We start from the raw sequence: 25090 nt of genomic DNA on the forward strand, positions 1-25090 counted from the left end.
TTTTTGGAACAATCTGGTTGGTTCAACAAAGAAAAATAATCAAGAAGGTTCAGCGGTTAAAACTAGAAGTGCCCATATGTAATAGGTACTTTTAGTTAATGTGGTATCACAATGGACTGAATAGTCTAAGTGAGCCTGAATCTTAATCGGGCTGCCACTTTAACCTAACCTAACCTAACCTAACACAGAGTCCAAGGATTTTGTTGCAGGTTGACTGTCTGAGTATATATTAATGCCCACATTTTTTGGAACATTACTTCTCAGCCAATTCGCCACCTCTCTTATTGCTAATATTTCAGCCTGAAATACATTACAGTGATTAGGTAATCTTTTCGCTATTCGAAGTTCCAGATCATTAGATCTAGTCCCCACTTTTTTCCTATTGCCTTTTTGCACGAGTACAAAGCTACCGTTGCTTTTCTCGCCCTTTCTTCAATATTAAGCTTAAAGTTCAGCTTCCTGTCCAAAATAATGCCAAGGTATTTTGCACACTCACCAAAGGGAATTTCAATACCCCCTAAGGAAATGGGCCTAACCGTGGGAGTTTTGCGATCTTTGCAGTACATGACTAGTTCTGTCTTTGTAGGATTTACCCCAAGACCTTTCTCTTCTCTCATTTCTCAGTCATCCGGAGGGCTCTTTGTATAACATCTCTGATTGTGGATTGAAAATTTCCCCTGACTGCTAGAGACACATCGTCTGTATATGCCACCACTTTTATCCTTTCTTTTTTAGGGAAACCAGAAGGTTGTTTATAGCAACATTCCAAAGAAGAGGTGATAGAACTCCTCCTTGGGGAGTGCCTCTGTTCACATACCTTTGTATGTTTGCTTGTCCTAGTGTGGCTGAAATACGTCTCTTCATTCGAAGTTCGTCTAACAGCCTAAGTATACATGGATCAACTTTCAGAGTTGTCAGTCCATTTAATATCGAGCTCGGATGGACATTATTGAACGCCCCTTCGATGTCTAGAAACACCACGATTGTGTATTCTTTGACAGATAGTGAGCTTCCAATAAAGCTGATTAGTTCATGTAATGCGGTCTCAGTAGACCTGCCCTTCGAGTATGCATGCTTTCGTTTCTAGAACAAACTTGAATCGATGCTAGTTCTAAGATAAATATCTATCATCCTCTCCAGAGTCTTAAGTAGGAATGAGGATAAGCTAATTGGTCGGAAATCATTCGCCCTCGGGTGAGAGGCTTTTCCCGCTTTAGGTATGAAAACTACTTTTGTTTCCCTCCACTTTCCTGGGATATATGATAAGTTGATACATCCTTTATATATCACCGACAACCAGGGGATAATTTTGTCAGTCACTGCTTGTAACTCCACCGGAGTAATTCCATCAGTTCCGGGGGATTTGAATGGTCCAAAGCTATTTAACGCCCATCTTATTCTAGATTCCGATACAATTTCCTCGATAGGAAACGACCGCTGAGCCACTGTGGCTCCGTCAGAACCTGGTTCAAGCGTCTGATTTCCAGGAAAATGTGTGTCCAATAGTACCTCCGGCGTCTCCTCACTGGACGTTGTCCAATTGCCCTCCGATGTTTATAATTGTTTGATTTAATTTTGATTTCCCAAAGAAGATTTAATTAAACTTAAAGATAATCCAAACCACTGTGCTAATTAACATGTTAGTTTTGTAGATATGTATGGAAATATATACCTACATATATTTTTATGTTAATCATCACAGTCAAAATTACAATTTTATTAAAATGAATGAATTTGATTTACTACACAAAAACAAAACAACATAAAAATATGCACTACCATCAACAACAATGCACAGACCTGAGCAACGTGGGATAATGATGTGAGTACAAACGTAATAAGTAAGAATTTACACTGTTTCCATAAGGAAACTAATTAAAAAAATATTGAACAATTAAAAATTTTCATTCAATAGTATATATTTTCTATTTATATTTATTACTATTTTGTTGTAATATTTTATGATTATATTTAATTAATGAGGTCTTTGAAATTATTTGAATCTATGTTAAAATAATGCCTGCAAATAAAATCTTTTCGAATTAGTACTATGAATATAATGAATATTGGTTGAAATTGATTTATTGGTGAAGCAAGGAGGTTGACTTGAGAAGTCGGATTTTATGTTGGGGCTCCGGAAATATTTAGTAAAGGACCATGTAAGGAGCGATGGTTGGAGGGGGCGATGATCTAATTACAACTACAGATCAAACTGAAATGTGAAACCTAAGAAGCTTTATAATATATAGGTTCAGGTATTATTATGTCTGTTCAGTTTTGTATTTGGTATTGTATTCGCCCATCCGGCGAGTGGCATGGAGGCATCTCCTTATCATGTCCCAAGTAGACCGAAGATACCCAATATTCTCTAGACTGGCTACGACAGTATCTGCATTGCTCAATGAAGGAAGCAGAAATGAGTTTAGTTCATTTTTGGCAATTATACATGCTAGATTTGTATCTTTACCGGTATTATGCAAAAGTTTAAAACCCGGAGTTCTTAATTCACAGATTTTGTTCTTACATACATATGGTTTTCGAATAAGAACTATATCAGAGAACTGCACGAGTAACATCATTTTTCAATTGCACTCGCTCAGTGACTCGATTTATGTTGATGCTTTTGTTTGGTTCGATGAGCGATGTTGTATTGCTCTCGATCAAACACTCAGTTCGAATCACTGGTTCCATTCATTTGGATGATCAAACACGCTGTTTGGAATGAATGAACGAGAGTGAACTTTTGTTTTCAAACGAGTTTCTTGGGTACATTTGATTGTTCAACGTACATTCAGACACCTCGGTTCACGTGAACTAAAAACAACTAACAAACACCTGATAGTTTTGAAAGCATAATATTTTTGAATTCTTTATATAAATATTTTAATACCTAAAATCGCAAAATCCACCTGCATAAAAATGTATTTATTTTTTACATTTGTTTTGTTTTGTTATTGTTGGTTTTGTTCTTTAAGCATTGTTGTTGTTTTTTATTTCAGCTTAAAACCATACATTGACTAAACTACAAGAGTAGCTTATCCAACAGAGGAAAAGAATGTTTGTCAAATTTATTTGGGCAAAGCCCTATAGACTGCAAGATGGTTGGATGGACGCACGTTTCGGAATTACCACATTCCTCATCAGCATCCTCTACTTGCAGCAAAACTATCAACCAATTATCAGAATAAATTCAGGCAGTTTATTAAACCCAACAAAAACCACACTTGAACCCTCCGAAAAAAGGTTTTACGTTGATAGCCGGCTTATGCCGAAATAAATTCGAAACAAACATATCTCTTTTCCTATGCCACTGTCAAATCATCGATTTGAATTCACATGGCTGGGTTTATTTTGAGCGTGCCTCCTCTTCTTTTTCCATTTGTTTTGTTTTGTTATTGTTGGTTTTGTTCTTTAAGCATTGTTGTTGTTTTTTATTTCAGCTTAAAACCATACATTGACTAAACTACAAGAGTAGCTTAACCAACAGAGGAAAAGAATGTTTGTCAATGTTTGTCCATCCAACCATCTTGCAGTCTATAGGGCTTTGCCCAAATAAATTTGACAAACATTCTTTTCCTCTGTTGGTTAAGCTACTCTTGTAGTTTAGTCAATGTATGGTTTTAAGCTGAAATAAAAAACAACAACAATGCTTAAAGAACAAAACCAACAATAACAAAACAAAACAAATGGAAAAAGAAGAGGAGGCACGCTCAAAATAAACCCAGCCATGTGAATTCAAATCGATGATTTGACAGTGGCATAGGAAAAGAGATATGTTTGTTTCGAATTTATTTCGGCATAAGCCGGCTATCAATGTAAAACCTTTTTTCGGAGGGTTCAAGTGTGGTTTTTGTTGGGTTTAATAAACTGCCTGAATTTATTCTGATAATTGGTTGATAGTTTTGCTGCAAGTAGAGGATGCTGATGAGGAATGTGGTAATTCCGAAACGTGCGTCCATCCAACCATCTTGCAGTCTATAGGGCTTTGCCCAAATAAATTTGACAAACATTCTTTTCCTCTGTTGGTTAAGCTACTCTTGTAGTTTAGTCAATGTATGGTTTTAAGCTGAAATAAAAAACAACAACAATGCTTAAAGAACAAAACCAACAATAACAAAACAAAACAAATGGAAAAAGAAGAGGAGGCACGCTCAAAATAAACCCAGCCATGTGAATTCAAATCGATGATTTGACAGTGGCATAGGAAAAGAGATATGTTTGTTTCGAATTTATTTCGGCATAAGCCGGCTATCAATGTAAAACCTTTTTTCGGAGGGTTCCATACATTGACTAAACTACAAGAGTAGCTTAACCAACAGAGGAAAAGAATGTTTGTCAATGTTTGTCCATCCAACCATCTTGCAGTCTATAGGGCTTTGCCCAAATAAATTTGACAAACATTCTTTTCCTCTGTTGGTTAAGCTACTCTTGTAGTTTAGTCAATGTATGGTTTTAAGCTGAAATAAAAAACAACAACAATGCTTAAAGAACAAAACCAACAATAACAAAACAAAACAAATGGAAAAAGAAGAGGAGGCACGCTCAAAATAAACCCAGCCATGTGAATTCAAATCGATGATTTGACAGTGGCATAGGAAAAGAGATATGTTTGTTTCGAATTTATTTCGGCATAAGCCGGCTATCAATGTAAAACCTTTTTTTCGGAGGGTTCAAGTGTGGTTTTTGTTGGGTTTAATAAACTGCCTGAATTTATTCTGATAATTGGTTGATAGTTTTGCTGCAAGTAGAGGATGCTGATGAGGAATGTGGTAATTCCGAAACGTGCGTCCATCCAACCATCTTGCAGTCTATAGGGCTTTGCCCAAATAAATTTGACAAACATTCTTTTCCTCTGTTGGTTAAGCTACTCTTGTAGTTTAGTCAATGTATGGTTTTAAGCTGAAATAAAAAACAACAACAATGCTTAAAGAACAAAACCAACAATAACAAAACAAAACAAATGGAAAAAGAAGAGGAGGCACGCTCAAAATAAACCCAGCCATGTGAATTCAAATCGATGATTTGACAGTGGCATAGGAAAAGAGATATGTTTGTTTCGAATTTATTTCGGCATAAGCCGGCTATCAATGTAAAACCTTTTTTCGGAGGGTTCAAGTGTGGTTTTTGTTGGGTTTAATAAACTGCCTGAATTTATTCTGATAATTGGTTGATAGTTTTGCTGCAAGTAGAGGATGCTGATGAGGAATGTGGTAATTCCGAAACGTGCGTCCATCCAACCATCTTGCAGTCCCAAATAAATTTGACAAACATTCTTTTCCTCTGTTGGTTAAGCTACTCTTGTAGTTTAGTCAATGTATGGTTTTAAGCTGAAATAAAAAACAACAACAATGCTTAAAGAACAAAACCAACAATAACAAAACAAAACAAATGGAAAAAGAAGAGGAGGCACGCTCAAAATAAACCCAGCCATGTGAATTCAAATCGATGATTTGACAGTGGCATAGGAAAAGAGATATGTTTGTTTCGAATTTATTTCGGCATAAGCCGGCTATCAATGTAAAACCTTTTTTCGGAGGGTCAAGTGTGGTTTTTGTTGGGTTTAATAAACTGCCTGAATTTATTCTGATAATTGGTTGATAGTTTTGCTGCAAGTAGAGGATGCTGATGAGGAATGTGGTAATTCCGAAACGTGCGTCCATCCAACCATCTTGCAGTCTATAGGGCTTTGCCCAAATAAATTTGACAAACATTCTTTTCCTCTGTTGGTTAAGCTACTCTTGTAGTTTAGTCAATGTATGGTTTTAAGCTGAAATAAAAAACAACAATTTATTTTTTACACTTGTACAAACAGAATATATCCAATTAAAAAGTTGATTGAAGTTGAAAAAAATTTCAATTAATAAATTAATTGATACGATTAACTTTTTAATCGATATAGAAGCATTAAGTCAATGATTGAACATTTTAAAATGTTTAATTAAAAAATTAATTGATACATTTAACTTGTTAATCAAACTCGGAAGTCAATAAAAAAGGTGATGGATTTTTTTTTTATTTTTAACTAAAAATTTATTTCAAACAATCTATATCAATTAAAGTTTTAATTTAATCAATTAAAAAATTGTTTGAAATTTGTTAATGAAATCAATTAATTTTTTAATCAAGTATTTTTTAATGTCCAATTAAAACAATTAACAACAATGATGATTTTCGTGATTGAATCAAAAAAAAATTTTTTTGGTGTATTTAATTTCATAGAATTAAGTCATAAAACCAAATGAAATAAAAGGGTTTTTGTTTTCCATATCTGTGCTAATTTATTGAAATTTATGTTGCTTGATTTTATTCAGGCACGTTCATTTCTATGTTGATCAAATCAAATCAAACACAACAAACAGAAAAATCATACCAATCATGTTCACTGAAATTGAGCGTCCCGTTCGGTATAATCATTCACAACCTCCTAACCAACACAAGCGTATGATTTGTTTGATTGTAACAAAGTTCTTCAATCAATATAATTTGAAATCACAACATTTTCATTGCAGTTTGCGCGGGTCGAACGAACTCGTTTTTTCTATGCACATGAGTGATTGTATTCGTTTTTTTTAAAGAGATGATTGAATAGGCTTGATCATACTCGTTGCAGATCTCTGAACTATATCTATGTCTCCTTTCATCAGGAGGACTTTTAAGGCAGCACAAGCCGCCTTACAATGCTGAAGATTTATCTGAAGGAACCGTAGAACCATCCAACCAAACATCATCGGATTCGATTCCTCTTCACAGATCTCGGTGACACTCGCAACAATCTGCGGTTCAGCTTTGGTGAGGTTTGAGCCTTTAGAAACTTCCCGCATACGATATTCGTCAATGTCTGCAGTTTTTATATCTCTTTCGGCTTTGCCAGGAGATTTTTTCGCTTCTGACTCTAACGGAGGCTTGTCCGTTTCGGAATCCTTTGGCTTTTATATACCTTCGCTTTTATATACCTTCGCTTTTATATACCTTCATATGGATACCATGAAATCCGTAACATGCACGTACTTGGGTGTGGGCTAGATGTGGCAACGACTCAATGTTCAATATGAACACCGCATGTCGTCTAGATCCAACCACCTCATCCAAGCGACCAACCTTCCAATCGGCGGTTGGAAGATCTGGGATACATTCCTTTAGTCTATTTAGGATCAGGAGGGTGTGCAGGTATCCATGCATGTGCTCTAGGTTTAGCCGGTATGTCTTTTTTCTCGACTAACTCCAAAGCGGTTCCTTCCTTCACCAATTAGCATCAAAGCAGCTTTAAAGCTATTCATAGACCTCTGGTCCCAAATGCAATTAACTTAAATCGTCATTGATACCATTCAGCATCTTGCCGTCAAGAACTTGGCGGGAAACTTTTTTCGCACCTCTGAGTAGATACTAGACATCGCGTTCTCTATTTCCCCCCAGTTTTGCTTTGGAACCATACCGTCCAATGCTCCTTTCGAAGTAGAAGGACTGACAGTAGTTCCAACCCTAGGTACAGGCAAGAGAAAGGAGTCGAGAACATCACGAGTTTCAAGTACCCTTTCATTGGGTACTCTATTAACATTCTTCCGTTTGGAAAGGACAATGAAATAGCACATCCTAGTTCAAATCACTTACATACATGACAGTTATGTAGTGGCCTCCCCAATCTTAATCCGATCGAAAGCCTTTAGCCAATTGTGGATAAAAATATTTATCTAAATAATGTAAGAAATAGTGACTATTTTTTCAGGCGGCTGCGGAGTGCGTGGAACAATATATTACAGGATGCAATTAAACTTTTGAAGTCCATGTCCCGACGATGTATAACTGTTATTGAAAATAAAGGATACGATTATTGTTTTCTGATACATTAGTTAGAGTGTACAAAACATAAATAAATGAATATTGTGACACTCCCTTTTCTTTACGGCAAAATATTGAAATTTTAGTTGCAATAGTAACAATGTTTTGTCCGATACTGTATATGTCATTCCAGTATTGTTCGCTTTAAGACACCTTCGATCTTCCTCCGTATACTTTCAGATAGAAACTGATTCAATTACATTCACGTAACAGACGACACGCTTTAATGACGTATAAGTTTATTAGAGTTGGCATACCTTGCTTAGAATTAATATCTACTGTTATGAAAAATGTCCTTCTGAGGCCTTGTGGGAAACCGATAACTCTTCATTGATTTTTATCGTTCCAATATTTGATATTTTCAGTTGCATCATTACAACCGAAGCAGATAGATATATACGAAACAATACATAATTATATACAATAATAACCAACATATTTACCTTATTCTGCTTCGAGATGTCCATCGCATCTTTCTTACTTCGTAGTGCGCAATCCTCGAGAGTTTCGGCTGCTTCAAACATGCCTTGTCTCCGATAGAGTGCTCCTAAGTTTTTCAAAGTTGTAGTAACAGTGGGAGAATCTACCTTTGCTGCCTTATGCCAACCACCATACTCCCCATACGGGGTATTTTCTCGATTATCATATTTATGCTCTTCTCGCTCCTCAGCTACCTAGATTTGGAGAACAAGATATTTATTTAATATTTTGAGTAATGTATGTCGATTAAAAGTCGTTAAAAATAAAATAAGAAAATAAAAGTTAATAAAATGGTACGGCGCCTGTTTTGTAAAACGTTTGGACTTGCCTATAAAAATGAGATATACCACTGTGATATCACAATGCATTGAATAGTCAGTACTACTCTGACTTTCGTTACGAACGGTCGCAATCCATCGCAGCAAATAAGAGTACATAAACAATCCTTGATCAAAACAACTATCGTGTTTACATTTTCTTTTGAAGATCCTTAGCGCGAGAAACATAACAACCTAATTACGTATGGCCCGCGGGCCACCTAAAACTGGGGCTCGCCCCAAGAGCAGAACAAACGTGTTCAAACATCTCAAACCTTCACTTACATATGGAGGCAACATCGGACCTCTTCGACCTACAACGTCACGAAATAACAGGTATGACATTTTATCCAGTCATGATGATATGGAAACCGGTCGAGAAAACAATGAGAACGCAGAGGAGAGGCCACCTAAACCCCCACCGATTGTTGCAGACTGCAATATTCCACTTAGAGAAATTCAGCATTTACTAGGAAACGAATGCACTTATAAACGCACTTCCGTGGGAACAAAGATATTTCCACTCAGTTTTGAAAAATACGAGTTTTGTCTAAAAACTCTAAAAGAAAATAAAATCGAGTTCCATTCCTATAATTCGAAAGAAAATCGACTTTACACCGTGTTTCTTCATGGGCTGCCCAAAATGAACACACAAGAAATATGTGACGAACTTATAAGTTACAACCTCCCGCCTACATCTGTTGTTGAGGTAAATACAAAGTATAGTACAGTTAACGATGCTGTATATAAAGTACAATTTCTTCGCAAAAACTTTACTCCGTCTTATTTGCACAACGTTAAAACTATCAACAGCACCATTATAACTTGGAGAAAACGAAAACCCAACTCCAACAATAAGCCCACAGTATGTTGGAATTGTCTTATGTATGGTCACGGAGGGGAACATTGTAATCGACGTGCGGCATGCATGTTGTGTGCTAATCAGCATCACACAAACGACTGTCCATTCAATAAAAATGATAAAAGACCCGCGGTTTTCACGTGCTTTAACTGCAAAAACGCTGGAAGAGACAGAACTGATCACTCGGCAAATGATCTAAACTGTCCACTTCGTGCCCATTATATCGAAGTACGAGAGAGAGTTACAACAAAGCAAAGAAGAAGAACTCCTACTGTACGTAGAAACACACGAGCTCCAACACCCGAGCCACAGCTGAGCGCTAATAATATCACCAACGACTATAAATACAATAACATTGACTCTCACTCATACGCATCACAAGTAAAGAGAAACTGTGGAGATCTTTTTACTATCGACGAGCTCTTTAATATTTTTACCTCTGCTCTCGAAGACCTGCGTAAATGTACAACTAAGGTACAACAAATGTATGTAGTAATGTCCATGGTCAAGCAAGCCTATGACATCAAATAACAATATTAACTTCAAACTTCTTCATTGGAATTCGAATGGAATTTCAAATAATTCTGTCCTCAGACAATTTGAGAACTTACTAGAAAAAAACCAATGTACATGTTGCTTCGTTGAACGAAACATTTTTTAATGCAAACCACAAACCCTATTTTAACAACTATTGTATATACAGAAATGACAGAGATCACTCGAGAGGTGGCGGTGTTGCTCTCTTAATTCATAGATCTCTAAGGCACTCTCTGCTTCCCCACATTAAGACTTCGGGTATAGAGAACTTATCGCTGGAAGTTACGATAAACCAGAGACGGATAATTGTAACCACTGCTTACTCGCCTAGATACTTACCGAGTTTTAAAAGCGATCTAATTGCTTTAACTCCAAATGACAAAGAATTTATTCTTCTAGGCGACTTGAATGCAAAACATTCAAATTGGAATTGTTACAATAATAATCAGGCAGGAACCGTATTAAATGATTTGCAATTAGCTAGAAACTTCTTTATTTACAATTCCAGAAGTCCAACATTATATCCCCACCAATCCAACTACAGACCATCGATTGTAGATATTGTCCTGAGCAACGTATCATTCCCAATGCATGTTAAAACATTACCATATGAAATACCCTCTAGGTAGGGTCACGGCCTAAGGCAAAAAAAAAAGTTGATGCAGTCACCCCCCAGTTTTGTAGCATATTTGAAGACAATTTCAGAACACAAAAACTTTTTTTTTTCCGTGCACCCTACGACCCCCCGAAATACAATTTACTGTGCTGTGTCGTCATTTGAAGTCCGATCGAAAAGAAACGCATATCGTTGTTCATGGTTGATCAGGGGCTATATTTCGTGCATTGGTCATTTTTGACTCCGACGTCAAATTTGATTTTTAATTTTTTTATTTCGCTTCGTATACCCCTATGATGCCCATTTCTTATAACCATTATAAAGATCTTATCAAAATATGAAACTTTTGCTTTGGAAGTATTTAATTATATTCATAAACAAAAAAGTTACAGAGATTTTAAAAAGTCAATAGGTCACCCTACACACCACCAAATAGTTTTTGTTGTGTTGTCATGATGTCCGATCGAAACCACATGCACATCGTTATTCACATCTACGAAATTAATTTGAAAGGTATTTAATACACACAAACTGTTTATCTGTAAATTTCTAACCGTATCATTGAATACATACTCGTTGTGTGCACTACGGCATTTTCTGCGTTATGCAAAGTTCTTGTGTTTTTGCTTGAACAACTTGAGAGCCTACTGTTTTAAAATCTAACAATAAAAGTAAGTGGTAACGGAATTGTGGAAAAACATGAAATGTACTCAAATCAAATACAAATCTAATCTAATATTTTCTTGTTTAAAGTATTTACTCATGTGACAACATTGCTCACCATTGTGAAGATGACAAGAAAACGCAAAAAAAAATACGGCGTAGTCAGATGTTGAAAGGCAGAAATTTAACCAATGTGTAAGCAGCATAACGATCTTCGTAATTTTCCACAATTCCGTTACCACTTACTTTTATTGTTAGATTGATTGTTAGATTTTAAAACAGTAGGCTCTCAAGTTGTTCAAGCAAAAACACAAGAACTTTGCATAACGCAGAAAATGCCGTAGTGCACACAACGAGTATGTATACAATGATACGGTTAGAAATTTACAGATAAACAGTTTGTGTGTATTAAATACCTTTCAAATTAATTTCGTAGATGTGAATAACGATGTGCATGTGGTTTCGATCGGATATCATGACAACACAGCAAAAGCTATTTGATGGTGTAGGGTGACCTATTGACTTTTTAAAATCTCTGTAACTTTTTTGTTTATGAATATAATTAAATACTTCCAAAGCAAAAGTTTCATATTTTGATAAGATCTTTATAATGGTTATAAGAAATGGGCATCATAGGGGTATACGAAGCGAAATAAAAAAATTAAAAATCAAATTTGACGTCGGAGTCAAAACTGACCAATGCACGAAATATAGCCCCTGATCAACCATGAACAACGATATGCGTTTCTTTTCGATCCGACTTCAAATGACGACACAGCACAGTAAATTGCATTTCGGGGGGTCGTAGGGTGCACGGAAAAAAAAAAGTTTTAGTGTTCTGAAATTGTCTTCAAATATGCTACAAAACTGGGGGGTGACTGCATGAACTTTTTTTCGCGACCCTATCTAATACCCTCGGACCATCTTCCAATTATATGTAGCATGCAATGCCAAAATGTAAAAACAGTGGACACAAGCAAATTTGTGTATAAAAATTGCAACTGGAGGGCATATAAAGATATTATTAATAGAAACATTACAATACATCCTTTATATACATCAAAATCGGCAATAGACAAAGAAATTGATAACTTTGAGAAATTGATGTTAACTGCTAGAAACACTGCAACTCCTAGGAGAAGATTTTCCGTTAATACTGATCTTCCAAGAGATATTCTTTTGCTTATACGACAACGCAATTCATATAAAAGAAAACAACAACGCGCTACTGATACCCAAACTGCGTTATTTTACAATCAATGCTCAAAATTTTTAAATAAATTTATAGACAATCGAATAAATGAGGAAAGAAATCGCAAATGGTCCAATCTTCTGGAAAACATGAAACCAGGAGACAAAAAATTTTGGAGAGTGAGTAAAAGCTTGAGAGGAAAAAGTAAAAAACAAATGCCCCATTTAGAAGTTGGCAACAACAAATTAATTTCTGATGTTGAAAAAGCGAACTCTCTAGCTGATACTTTTTCCCAGTCGCACTATCTAACATTAAATTATGTTCACCCATCAGAAAATAAGATTAATAACATTGAAAAATAAGATTAATAACAATATAAAAACTATATCTCCTATTGTGGAAAACGTCAATTTCATAACAGAAAGCGAAATGCTTCTCATACTATCTAAGCTAAAGTTAACTAAATCTCCCGGTTTTGACGAAATACCCAACATGCTCCTGAAAAATCTGCCAGAAAGCGGTGTAAAAAACTTGTTACCCTTTTTAATAGCTGCATCCGGCTTAATTATTTCCCCCAAGCTTTCAAAAGAGCCAAAGTTGTCGCAATTCCAAAACCAAATAAACCAACAAAAAATCCCTCCAGTTATAGACCTATCAGTCTACTAAGCAATCTAGGCAAAGTGTATGAAAAATGTTTTTTCTTCAGACTCAACGATTATATCACAGAACACAACCTTATTGGACATCGAGAAGGCCTTCGATACAGTGTGGCATAACGGACTAGTATTTAAAATGATTTCTAAGAAAATCCCCAAATACCTCTGTAAAATTATTGCCGATTTTCTCTCCAATAGATCATTCGCAGTATCCGTTAATAACTGTACCTCTTCACTAAAGCCAATCCCTGCTGGTCTCCCTCAAGGGTCAATTTTATCGCCAATTTTATATAACCTTCATACCTCTGATTTCAAAGCTACGAAAAACTTCGATGTTGCCTACTATGCAGACGATACGGCACTAATAAGTAAAAGCAAACTTACCAGTGCACTTTTGAAAAAAATGGAAAAAAGTTTGACAATATGTAACAATTATTTTCAAAAATGGAAAATCAAAATTAATCATGGGAAAACCCAGTCCATTATTTTTCCATTCAACAAGTCACCCAAACGACTCCCGAAGCGGCCTCTTAATTGGCAAAGAAATCAAGTACCTTGGGGTCATATTGGACGAGAAACTCCTATTTCGGAGACATATTGAATCTACCTGTGCAAAAGCTACTAAGACCTTCCGTTCTCTGTGGCCTTTACTCATCAAACGTTCAAAATTAAATAACAGAAATAAAAATTTATTATACAAATGTGTAATAAGGCCGATTATGTCCTACGCTGCTCCTGTATGGCATAACGCCGCCAAAAGCCACACGAAAAAGTTGCAAATCATTCAAAACAAATGCCTGAAAGTGATAAACAACAAACCATGGAGATATTCAACTTTTCATCTACATAATGAAACAGGATATGAACATTTTAAAGAATACATAGATAGACAAAGTACCAATTTCTTCAACAAAATAATAGACTCTCCTTACGAAGTAATGAGAGATTGTTTAGAATTATAGTAATTCCTACTCCAAACTATGACATCACCAAGCTTTGAGTAAATGATATATAATAAATTATATTTTCAAAATAATTTATCTATATTCACCTTTACTCTCACGCTAATTCTTGAACCCTTCTCTGTAAATTAAATTAAGATTTTTTCCCCACTTTTGCCTACAAAATCTAACTTAACACAATAAATATATAATATATTAAATAAGTTAGCATAAATTTAAATATAGTATTTATTTGTTGCAATATCTTATAGATAAAATCTCAAAATTGTCTTCAACACTATATGTAAACCTATGAAATTTTGGATGAATAAAATGAATTGAATTGAATTGAATTGCATTGAATAGTAAAAGTGAGCCTGAAATAACGAAAGACACTAACCTCACCGTACCGAGTATTTTTGAACCAAGATATAGCTGTACTGCGTTTAGGAAAGTGTGTAAAAAACACATTTGTTTTTGTTTTATTATTAAATATTTATTACAATTCTAAAAACTATAATAAACATTAAAGCACTAGCTACAAAGGCTGTCGGCTTGCACATTTGTTAAAATGTCAATTTACACAGTGGAAGCATTTAAGGACCGTAAAACAAAACAGTTGACACTCAAAAGGATGAGCGAAATAATTAAGCTTGGTACTAACATCCAATGCTATTTTCATGAGAATCTTTATAATATCCAGAATAATCCTAGAAATGTTGACAAATTTAAAATCAATTTTTTGGTAGAAATTTAAATGTGAAATTGTAGATAAAATTTAATTCTGATATAGTTAAAGAAGAAACATTTAACGATTAGTTTTTCAATGCAGGAAATGGTCTTTAATAACATTGGAATCAAGCTCACGACCCAATACAATTTGTTGAATATTCTACGATATCACAAAATAATACTGACTAAAAAAAGATAAATACGTTACGCATCACCTGGATTTGAATAAAAGTTGTAACTCACTGGTGTGTTTTATGATTTCTCAAAAGCGACGACCACACATTTATATATGTGCGCTAATACTAACAGCCTTTTCATAGAATTTATTTTTTTGTTTCTCGTTCGACTTGAGGCAATTTACAATTTGATCCAGAAAACTCTTTTCGTTTGCGTACAAAATAGTCTTGGGCAAAATCGTTCACAGTAGTGATTCGGACTCGTTCGTTTTGTACAAAGGAACTAGTTCCTTCAAATCGTTCCATCGTTCCTTTTCGTTCCGGCTTTTTATATTTGTCATCTACTAAAGACAGACATTGTTTGCTTACTTTGTGCAACGAAGTTCGTGGTCAATTGAAAGATATACAAAATATTGAAAATTAAGTGAAATTACTTGAAATAGTTTATAGTACGAGTAATAGTAAGAAAAATAATGAATGTAATGGAAAATTTAAGGAAGTAACTCAAGCAAAAGTCAAAAAATCAAACTGCGATCCGCGGAACGATGGAGCGTAAATTGAAATTAAACTAAATGACAAAATGAACGATGAGAACGAAAGAGAGGAACTAGTGACAATCGATCCATTAGTGAACCGTTCATTGGAACTAGTTCGTTCCGGAACGGCACAAGACTAGTACAAAACAAAGCTTTCCAAAATCGCTGCAGCCCAGGTAAGTCATATATATTTGAAACAAACTGTCAAACAAGACAAAAAATAATCGTCTGCGATGTGGAAATTTTCTTATTCGGTAAGTCATATATATTTGAAACAAACTGTCAAACAAGACAAAAAATAATCGTCTGCGATGTGGAAATTTTCTTATTCGAAATGGAGACAAAAAGTACGAAATGATCGAAATCAATTCCGCTTGTTGGTTGACGCCATGGAAGAGTATCCAGAAGTGGCAACTTCAAGCCCTGTTTTTGGAAAATCTAAGGCAGAGATTGATGCCAAGTGGGACAAATGTGACAAGACCAGATTTGTGCAACGGACCTGAATGGAAAAAACTATGCATTTTATATATTAATCAATGCCACAACTTAACAGCACCAATGCACCCGCTTTTCAGATTTGGGCTGACATGAAATGTCGCAGCTAAGTGGAACCGGTGCACCAAAAAAAAAAAAATATCGCTTCTGTAGCATATACTCCCAAACACATTTTGCTTCAAGCAATTTTTGGGTATTGTCCAAGCATATATATATTTGATTTCTTTCAATATATAATATGTTTGAATGCATATTGGTCTAAAAAATATAATATGTATGGGTAGTCTAAGTTCCAAACATTTTGTATTTTTCCATCCAAATTCAATAATGTTGTCTTCCCAAAAACTATATGTTATTATGTGAACATATAATATGTTTGGAAGCATTTTGAGCCTAAAAATATTATATGCTTAGAAGAATTATCTCCCAAAGAAGATTGTGCTCAAAAATTTTTTTCTGCCTAATTGTATATTCCCTCACATCTTTCTCACATCCACGAGGTTTTTAAGTTCTTAGCACCTTTTCTGTAATTCAAACATAGTAGAAGAAATTATTCAATTTTATAAAGTTTCCAAATTTTACCTTTTACCGGACGGGGATTCGAACAGCGGGATTCATAATAGATAATTATTGTTATAAGCTACATTTATATAGCATAGTTTGTGGCGCCCACGAGCCGATGCAAATATAACATTGTTTAACAGACAAGCCACGAGCCGATGCAAATATAACATTGTTTAACAGAAAAAACAATGCTCCGACCAACCACCAAAAAATATTTTTTAAATTATATTTTTAAAGGGTGGTTAAATTGTAAGGGCCGATGTTGAATGTGAACCACACCTAAACGCCAAGTTTTTTTCCGAATTTTATTTGACATTTCTCTATTTCAGACTTACTCAATTTGAACCATGGAGAGATACACAATCCAACAACGCGTTAAATGGTTCCAAGAAATGGCAACAGTGGATGATCAATTTTCGAAGAAAATCATCTTCAGTGATGAGGCACATTTTCACCTCAGTGGATTCGTCAATAAACAGAATTGCCGCATTTGGGCGAATGAGAATCCAAGAGTGATTGTCGAAAAACCAATGCACCCACAAAGAGTGACTGTTTGGTGCGGTTTATGGGCTGGCGGCATCATCGGGCCGTATTTTTCCCAAAATGAGGCCGGTCAGGCAGTTACTGTGAATGGTGTTCGCTATCGTGAGATGATAACGAACTTTTTATGGCTCGAATTGGAAGATATGGATGTGGACGATATGTGGTTTCAGCAGGACGCAACAATGGCTCTTTTGCGCAACAAATTCAATGGCCGTGTTATCTCACGTAATGGCGATGTCAATTGGCCGCCAAGATCAGCCAGCAACAATTCAAGAGCTAAAGGATGAGATAATTCGGCACATTAACGGCATAGAACCCCCATTATGCCTCAGCGTCATCGAAAATTTGGACCATCGGATGAAGGTGTGCCACCGAGGTCGCGGCGCCCATTTGGCCGATATTTTGTTTCATACATAATTGAGTAATACCAATATATCATAATAAAATAATATTACAATAATTTCCTAAATAATTTGTGTTTTATTCAAAATCAACATCAGTCCTTGAAATTTTAAGCACCATTCCGAAGATTTTATACAAGTTTATTAATAAATTTTACAGTCAGAAAAGAACAGTGCTTGATATAAATGGAATGGACTGAGTTTTTGGATCACATATTATTTTTTTTTTGCAAAAATACAAATTTTTTAACAATAACAACAATATATATATATATATATATATATATATATATATATATATATATATATATATATATATATATATATATATATATATATATATATATATATATATATATATATATATATATATATATATATATATACATATATATATATATATATATATATATATATATATATATATATATATATATATATTATATATATATATATACATACATATATATATATATATATATATATATATATATATATATATATATTATATATATATATATATATATTATATATATATATATATATATATATAATATATATATATATATATATATATATATATATATATATATATATATATATATATATATATATATATATATATATATATATATATATATATATATATATATATATATAATATATATATATATATATAATATATATATATATATATAATATATATATATATATATATATATATATATATATATATATATATATATATATATATATATATATATATATATATATAATATATATATATATTATATATATATATATATATATATATATATTATATATATATATATATTATAATATATATATATATATATATATATATATATATATATATATATATATATATATATATATATATACATATATATATATATATATATATATATATATATATATATATATATATATATATATATATATATATATATATTATATATATATATATATATATATATATATATTATCACGAATAGACTTACTAACGAGCAACGCTTGCAAATCATTGAATTTTATTACCAAAATCAGTGTTCGGTTCGAAATGTGTTTCGCGCTTTACGTCCGATTTATGGTCTACATAATCGACCAAGTGAGCAAACAATTAATGCGATTGTGACCAAGTTTCGCACTCAGTTTACTTTATTGGACATTAAACCAACCACACGAATGCGTACAGTGCGTACAGAAGAGAATATTGCGTCTGTTTCTGAGAGTGTTGCTGAAGACCGTGAAATGTCGATTCGTCGCCGTTCGCAGCAATTGGGTTTGTGTTATTCGACCACATGGAAGATTTTACGCAAAGATCTTGGTGTAAAACCGTATAAAATACAGCTCGTGCCAGAACTGAAGCCGAACGATCTGCCACAACGTCGAATTTTCAGTGAATGGGCCATAGAAAAGTTGGCAGAAAATCCGCTTTTTTATCGACAAATTTTGTTCAGCGATGAGGCTCATTTCTGGTTGAATGGCTACGTAAATAAGCAAAATTGCCGCATTTGGAGTGAAGAGCAACCAGAAGCCGTTCAAGAACTGCCCATGCATCCCGAAAAATGCACTGTTTGGTGTGGTTTGTACGCTGGTGGAATCATTGGACCGTATTTTTTCAAAGATGCTGTTGGACGCAACGTTACGGTGAATGGCGATCGCTATCGTTCGATGCTAACAAACTTTTTGTTGCCAAAAATGGAAGAACTGAACTTGGTTGATATGTGGTTTCAACAAGATGGCGCTACATGCCACACAGCTCGCGATTCTATGGCCATTTTGAGGGAAAACTTCGGAGAACAATTCATCTCAAGAAATGGACCGGTAAGTTGGCCACCAACATCATGCGATTTGACGCCTTTAGACTATTTTTTGTGGGGCTACGTCAAGTCTAAAGTCTACAGAAATAAGCCAGCAACTATTCCAGCTTTGGAAGACAACATTTCCGAAGAAATTCGGGCTATTCCGGCCGAAATGCTCGAAAAAGTTGCCCAAAATTTGACTTTCCGAATGGACCACCTAAGACGCAGCCGCGGTCAACACTTAAATGAAATTATCTTCAAAAAGTAAATGTCATGGGCCAATCTAACGTTTCAAATAAAGAACCGATGAGATTTTGCAAATTTTATGCGTTTTTTTTTTTTAAAAAAAGTTATCAAGCTCTTAACAAATCACCCTTTATATATGTATATATATATATATATATATATATATATATATATATATATATATATATATATATATATATATATATATATATATATATATATATATATATATATATATATATATATATAATATATATATATATATATATATATATATATATATATATATATATATATATATATATATATATATATATATATATATATATACATATATATATATATATATATATATATATATATATATATATATATATATATATATATATATATATATATATATATATATATATATATATAATTTGAACCAATCAAAGACAAAAAATAATGGGAAAGCAATGTACTATTTGGTATTATATTGATGATACTTTGCAAATTCTGGAAATAGTTAAAAATATAAATGGAAAATACATATTTTAATTATTTTCGGATATTTTTCATATTTTTAAATCCAAAAGAAAGAACTTTTTTACCATTACATAATTCAGCTCATTAGTTTATATATCAGATATACTGCTCTCTACTTGGGTTCAAACTGAAAAAGGCAGGTAAAACAAAAATGCAATTTAATGCCAACGCCACTTCGCAACTTCAAGGTGAATCTTCCAACAAACCCATACCGCTCTTGGTTTTAAGAAAACTAGGAGTGAAAAAAATTTATAATTTTAAAAGATCAATACGGTACCCACTTTTTTATTGCAAACATATTCTTATATATTTGATAAAATGGTGGAGTTGATGGGATTGATTGGTCAATTTCACGAAATAAAATTGGTCACTAAAAGAAATGAAAAAAATATATATTGCATTGAAGCCGTGTAATGTAAACAGGCTTCAATGGAAAACGGTATTCACATTTCATAATTTCTTACCTTATATATATATATATATATATATATATATATATATATATATATATATATATATATATATATATATATACATATATATATATATATATATATATATATATACATATATATATATATATATATATATATATATATATACATATATATATATATATATATATATATATATATATATATATATATATAATATATATATATATATATATATATATATATATATATATATATATATATATATATATATATATATAAAAAACAGATTGCGCGGTAAACAGTTACTTTTCTTTAACAATATATTTTCAATAAACTTATTTAATTGTTGCTTTGGATTATTCCCCATCAAGTTATAATACAATTTGCCCAAAAAGTTATAATGTTATTCTCGTTTCACCGATTCGAGTTTTGCCGCTAAAATGAAAAATAATTTTAGCGGCAAAACTCGAACTTAATGCCCGCTTTTGTTTTTGAAAGTACCTCTTGGACAACTTATTAATAAAGAAGAACTAAACTTTCTTTTTATAGATCTTACTGTTTAATATTTCACTGTTTCCCCCTTTTTTCGTTTTATTTTCACAACTCAACAAAACACATACTCTTTTTTTCACATGTCTTTTCTCTTGGTGTGAATATTCTCTCCGAATACTCATTTTAATATTCAAATTAAATAATATTTTGACTTAAGCATATCACATTTTTGGGAGGTCTTACGAGGGCAGTTCTTAGCCTAGCACAAAAAGTGCGGTATAAAAAGAAAAAAATTATGTTCCTGTATATCGATCGAAAGCTTTCTTTCGTATTCCAAACGAAAGAAAATTGATTTTTGTTCTTTTATTTCGAAAGGCAAGTCGCTTCATAGTTTCTTGTCGAGTAATAAACGAACATATACAATAAGTGTCAAGAAAAAAGTAAAAGTATTGTTAACATTTCAATGAATTCTCAGGCCAAAAAATTAAAAATACTCATTTTTAATAATCAATGTATTCTCATACAAACGAATCGAACTTTCAAAAATACAAAAACCCAAATTCATTCGAATTCGAGTGACTGCCTTTCTTTCGAACTGGTTTTCGTTCGATATACAGGAACAGGGCATAAGTGTTTTGGAAACTTCCATCTCTGTTATGAACACATGTTACATTTTGTTTCGATCTGGCAACTCCTTCATATAAAAACAGGTGTTCAAAAAAGATGCACCCGCAATTTTTTTACAATGGAAAAATTAGAAATGCGTGCTGTCATTAAATATTTACATAAAAAGGTTTATCGGGACAAGAAATTCATAATGATATGGTGAATGTGTTAGGTGAAAGTGCTCCTTCATATGCAACAGTGCAAAATTGGGTTGCTGAATTTAAACGTGGTCATACAAGCATTGAAGATGAACCACGTAGTGGACGTCCAAAAACAGCAACAACAACAGAAATTGTAGCCAAAGTGCATGATATGGTATTAAATGATCGACGAATAAAAGTGCGTGAAATTGCTAATATCATTGGCATCTCAAATGATCGAATCCATTTAATTTTGCACGAAGAACTACAGATGAAAAAGCTTTCTGCAAGATGGGTGCCGCATTTGTTAACAGCCGATCAAAAACGCATAAGAATGAACATTTCTCAAGCTTGTTTGGATCGTTTTAAGCGAAATAAAATAGATTTTAAGCATCGTTTCATAACTGTTGATGAGACATGGATCCGCCACTATACTCCAGAGACAAAAGAACAGTCCAAACAATGGACTGAAGCTGGAGGAAGTGCCCCAAAGAAGGCAAAAACAGTTCAATCGGCTGGTAAGGTTATCGCAACAGTTTTTTTGGACTTCAAAGGTATTTTATTGATTGACTATCTGCAAAAGGGTAAAACAATAAATTCAGAGTACTATTGCAACCTTTTGGATCAATTAAATGTACAAATTCGAGAAAAACGTCCTGGCTTACAACACAATAAAACAATTTTTCATCAAGACAACGCACCAGCGCACAAGAGTGTTTTAACAAAGTACGAGTTGCTTGACCACCAACCTTATTCTCCTGATTTAGCTCCCAGTGACTTTTACTTGTTCCCAAATCTAAAAAAATCCTTGCTGGCAAGCATTTTACCTCAAATGAAGATGCAATTACAGTTGTAAACCACTACTTTCAAGACCTTGAGGAAAACTATTTTAATCAAGGGATAGAATTGCTAGAAAAGCGTTGGACTAAGTGTATTGAAGTTTCAGGAGTTTCTATTGAAAAATAAAAATATTTTTGAAAAACTAACTATTCTCTTTCATTGATAGGCTAAGAAGTTTCCGAATCGCCCTCGTATAAACATGCCAAGCGCATAGCCAAACCAAATTAACTCATAAAACGGTTTTCCGAAACAACATACAAACAGTTTCACAGAAATTGCTCTCTTTGCAATTGCTGGCAACTTGGCGTTTTGTAAAAAATGTTTAACACCTTGCCTGTTGGAGAAGTTTCTCCTGGCCCCTTGTTTCCAATGAAGATTGTAAACACCAAGTAAAAGCAGAACAGCTTCGAGTAAATTCGCTATATTTATTCGATCATCACAATGGACTGAATAGTCTAAGTGAGCTTGAATCTTAATCGGGCTGCCACTTTAACCTTAACCTAACCTTGGCTTAAACTTGTATGTTAAAATTTCTAAAAAATAACTTTTTAAACATTAGGTACACATTTAATATCAATTATTACTAACATTTTTAGTTTGAAAACTCAGAGCGCTTTAATTTAAGGGAACAATGTTCTTCTATGATTTAGGACCGAATGATTTTAAAATGGCTGCAAGCTTAATACAATTAACAACTAAAGGGTGATTTGTTAAGAGCTTGATAACTTTTTTTTTAAAAAAAACGCATAAAATTTGCAAAATCTCATCGGTTCTTTATTTGAAACGTTAGATTGGTCCATGACATTTACTTTTTGAAGATAATTTCATTTAAATGTTGACCGCGGCTGCGTCTTAGGTGGTCCATTCGGAAAGTCCAATTTTGGGCAACTTTTTCGAGCATTTCGGCCGGAATAGCCCGAATTTCTTCGGAAATGTTGTCTTCCAAAGCTGGAATAGTTGCTGGCTTATTTCTGTAGACTTTAGACTTGACGTAGCCCCACAAAAAATAGTCTAAAGGCGTCAAATCGCATGATCTTGGTGGCCAACTTACCGGTCCATTTCTTGAGATGAATTGTTCTCCGAAGTTTTCCCTCAAAATGGCCATAGAATCGCGAGCTGTGTGGCATGTAGCGCCATCTTGTTGAAACCACATGTCAACCAAGTTCAGTTCTTCCATTTTTGGCAACAAAAAGTTTGTTAGCATCGAACGATAGCGATCGCCATTCACCGTAACATTGCGTCCAACAGCATCTTTGAAAAAATACGGTCCAATGATTCCACCAGCGTACAAACCACTCCAAACAGTGCATTTTTCGGGATGCATGGGCAGTTCTTGAACGGCTTCTGGTTGCTCTTCACTCCAAATGCGGCAATTTTGCTTATTTACGTAGCCATTCAACCAGAAATGAGCCTCATCGCTGAACAAAATTTGTCGATAAAAAAGCGGATTTTCTGCCAACTTTTCTAGGGCCCATTCACTGAAAATTCGACGTTGTGGCAGATCGTAAGTCTATTCATGATGAAATGGCAAAGCATACTGAGCATCTTTCTCTTTGACACCATGTCTGAAATCCCACGTGATCTGTCAAATACTAATGCATGAAAATCCTAACCTCAAAAGAATCACCCTTTAGAACAAAAAGCCCGCCTGGACCTACTAACAATATTCGACACACAAAGTACGATAAAAGACATAAATTTTACGAAACATTTCCCAACTAATCGATTCTTTACAACATTCACAATAGTGTTAGGCAGTGGCGGTTACACCCCTCCCATAGTATGGCAAGAAGTTTTCGAGGCCTTACTCCAAACCACTAGCCACGTCCAATACAGCTAGCTTAACTGCAGGCCTCTCCAAGACACCACATGAAGTCAATACTTTAGCTCTTCTGACTTGACCATCACTAGCTTTAAAAATCTCAATAACCTTCCCTCTAGGCCATACATTCCTGGGATTTGAAGGGTCTACCACAACCACGAGATCGCCAACCTCTAAAGGCTTTGCCTTTTCAAACCCACCTACGCCAAAACTGTTCTGCAAATTGCTGCGACGGTAACCAGCTTTATCGCAAAACTACCCCAGCATCGTCATATGAAGCCAATGGTTTTAGGCCATTGGAAGATCCCAGCTATAAATGATTTGGTGTAAGCGCCTCCTTATTTTCACCATCAATCGGAATGTATGTAAGAGGGCGTGAATTTATAATATTCTCGACTTCTGTCATCATACTCCTCAAAACTTCTTCGCTTAGACACCTTTCAGGTAGTATTTTATATAGAACAGTTTTAACGGATCTTACCAGCCTTTCCCATGCCCCTCCCATGTGGGGTGATGAAGGAGACTTAAAGTTCCATTTCATAGTTG

At 33.9% G+C, this 25090-nt stretch overlaps 1 protein-coding gene across 2 annotated transcripts in view; it reads right to left on the bottom strand.

The window, feature by feature from the left end:
* The window catches only part of Klc (kinesin light chain), a 325224-nt gene that overhangs the window by 66679 nt on the left and 233455 nt on the right, over window positions 1-25090 (bottom strand). For both annotated transcript variants that reach the window (XM_075303661.1, XM_075303660.1), the window contains exon 5: window positions 8280-8510. In XM_075303661.1, coding sequence (XP_075159776.1) covers window positions 8280-8510 — 231 coding nt within the window. The remainder of the gene's footprint in view (window positions 1-8279; window positions 8511-25090) is intronic.

This window comes from Haematobia irritans, chromosome 4 (assembly GCF_050003625.1).
Source record: "Haematobia irritans isolate KBUSLIRL chromosome 4, ASM5000362v1, whole genome shotgun sequence".
Taxonomy (NCBI): Eukaryota; Metazoa; Arthropoda; class Insecta; order Diptera; family Muscidae; genus Haematobia; species Haematobia irritans.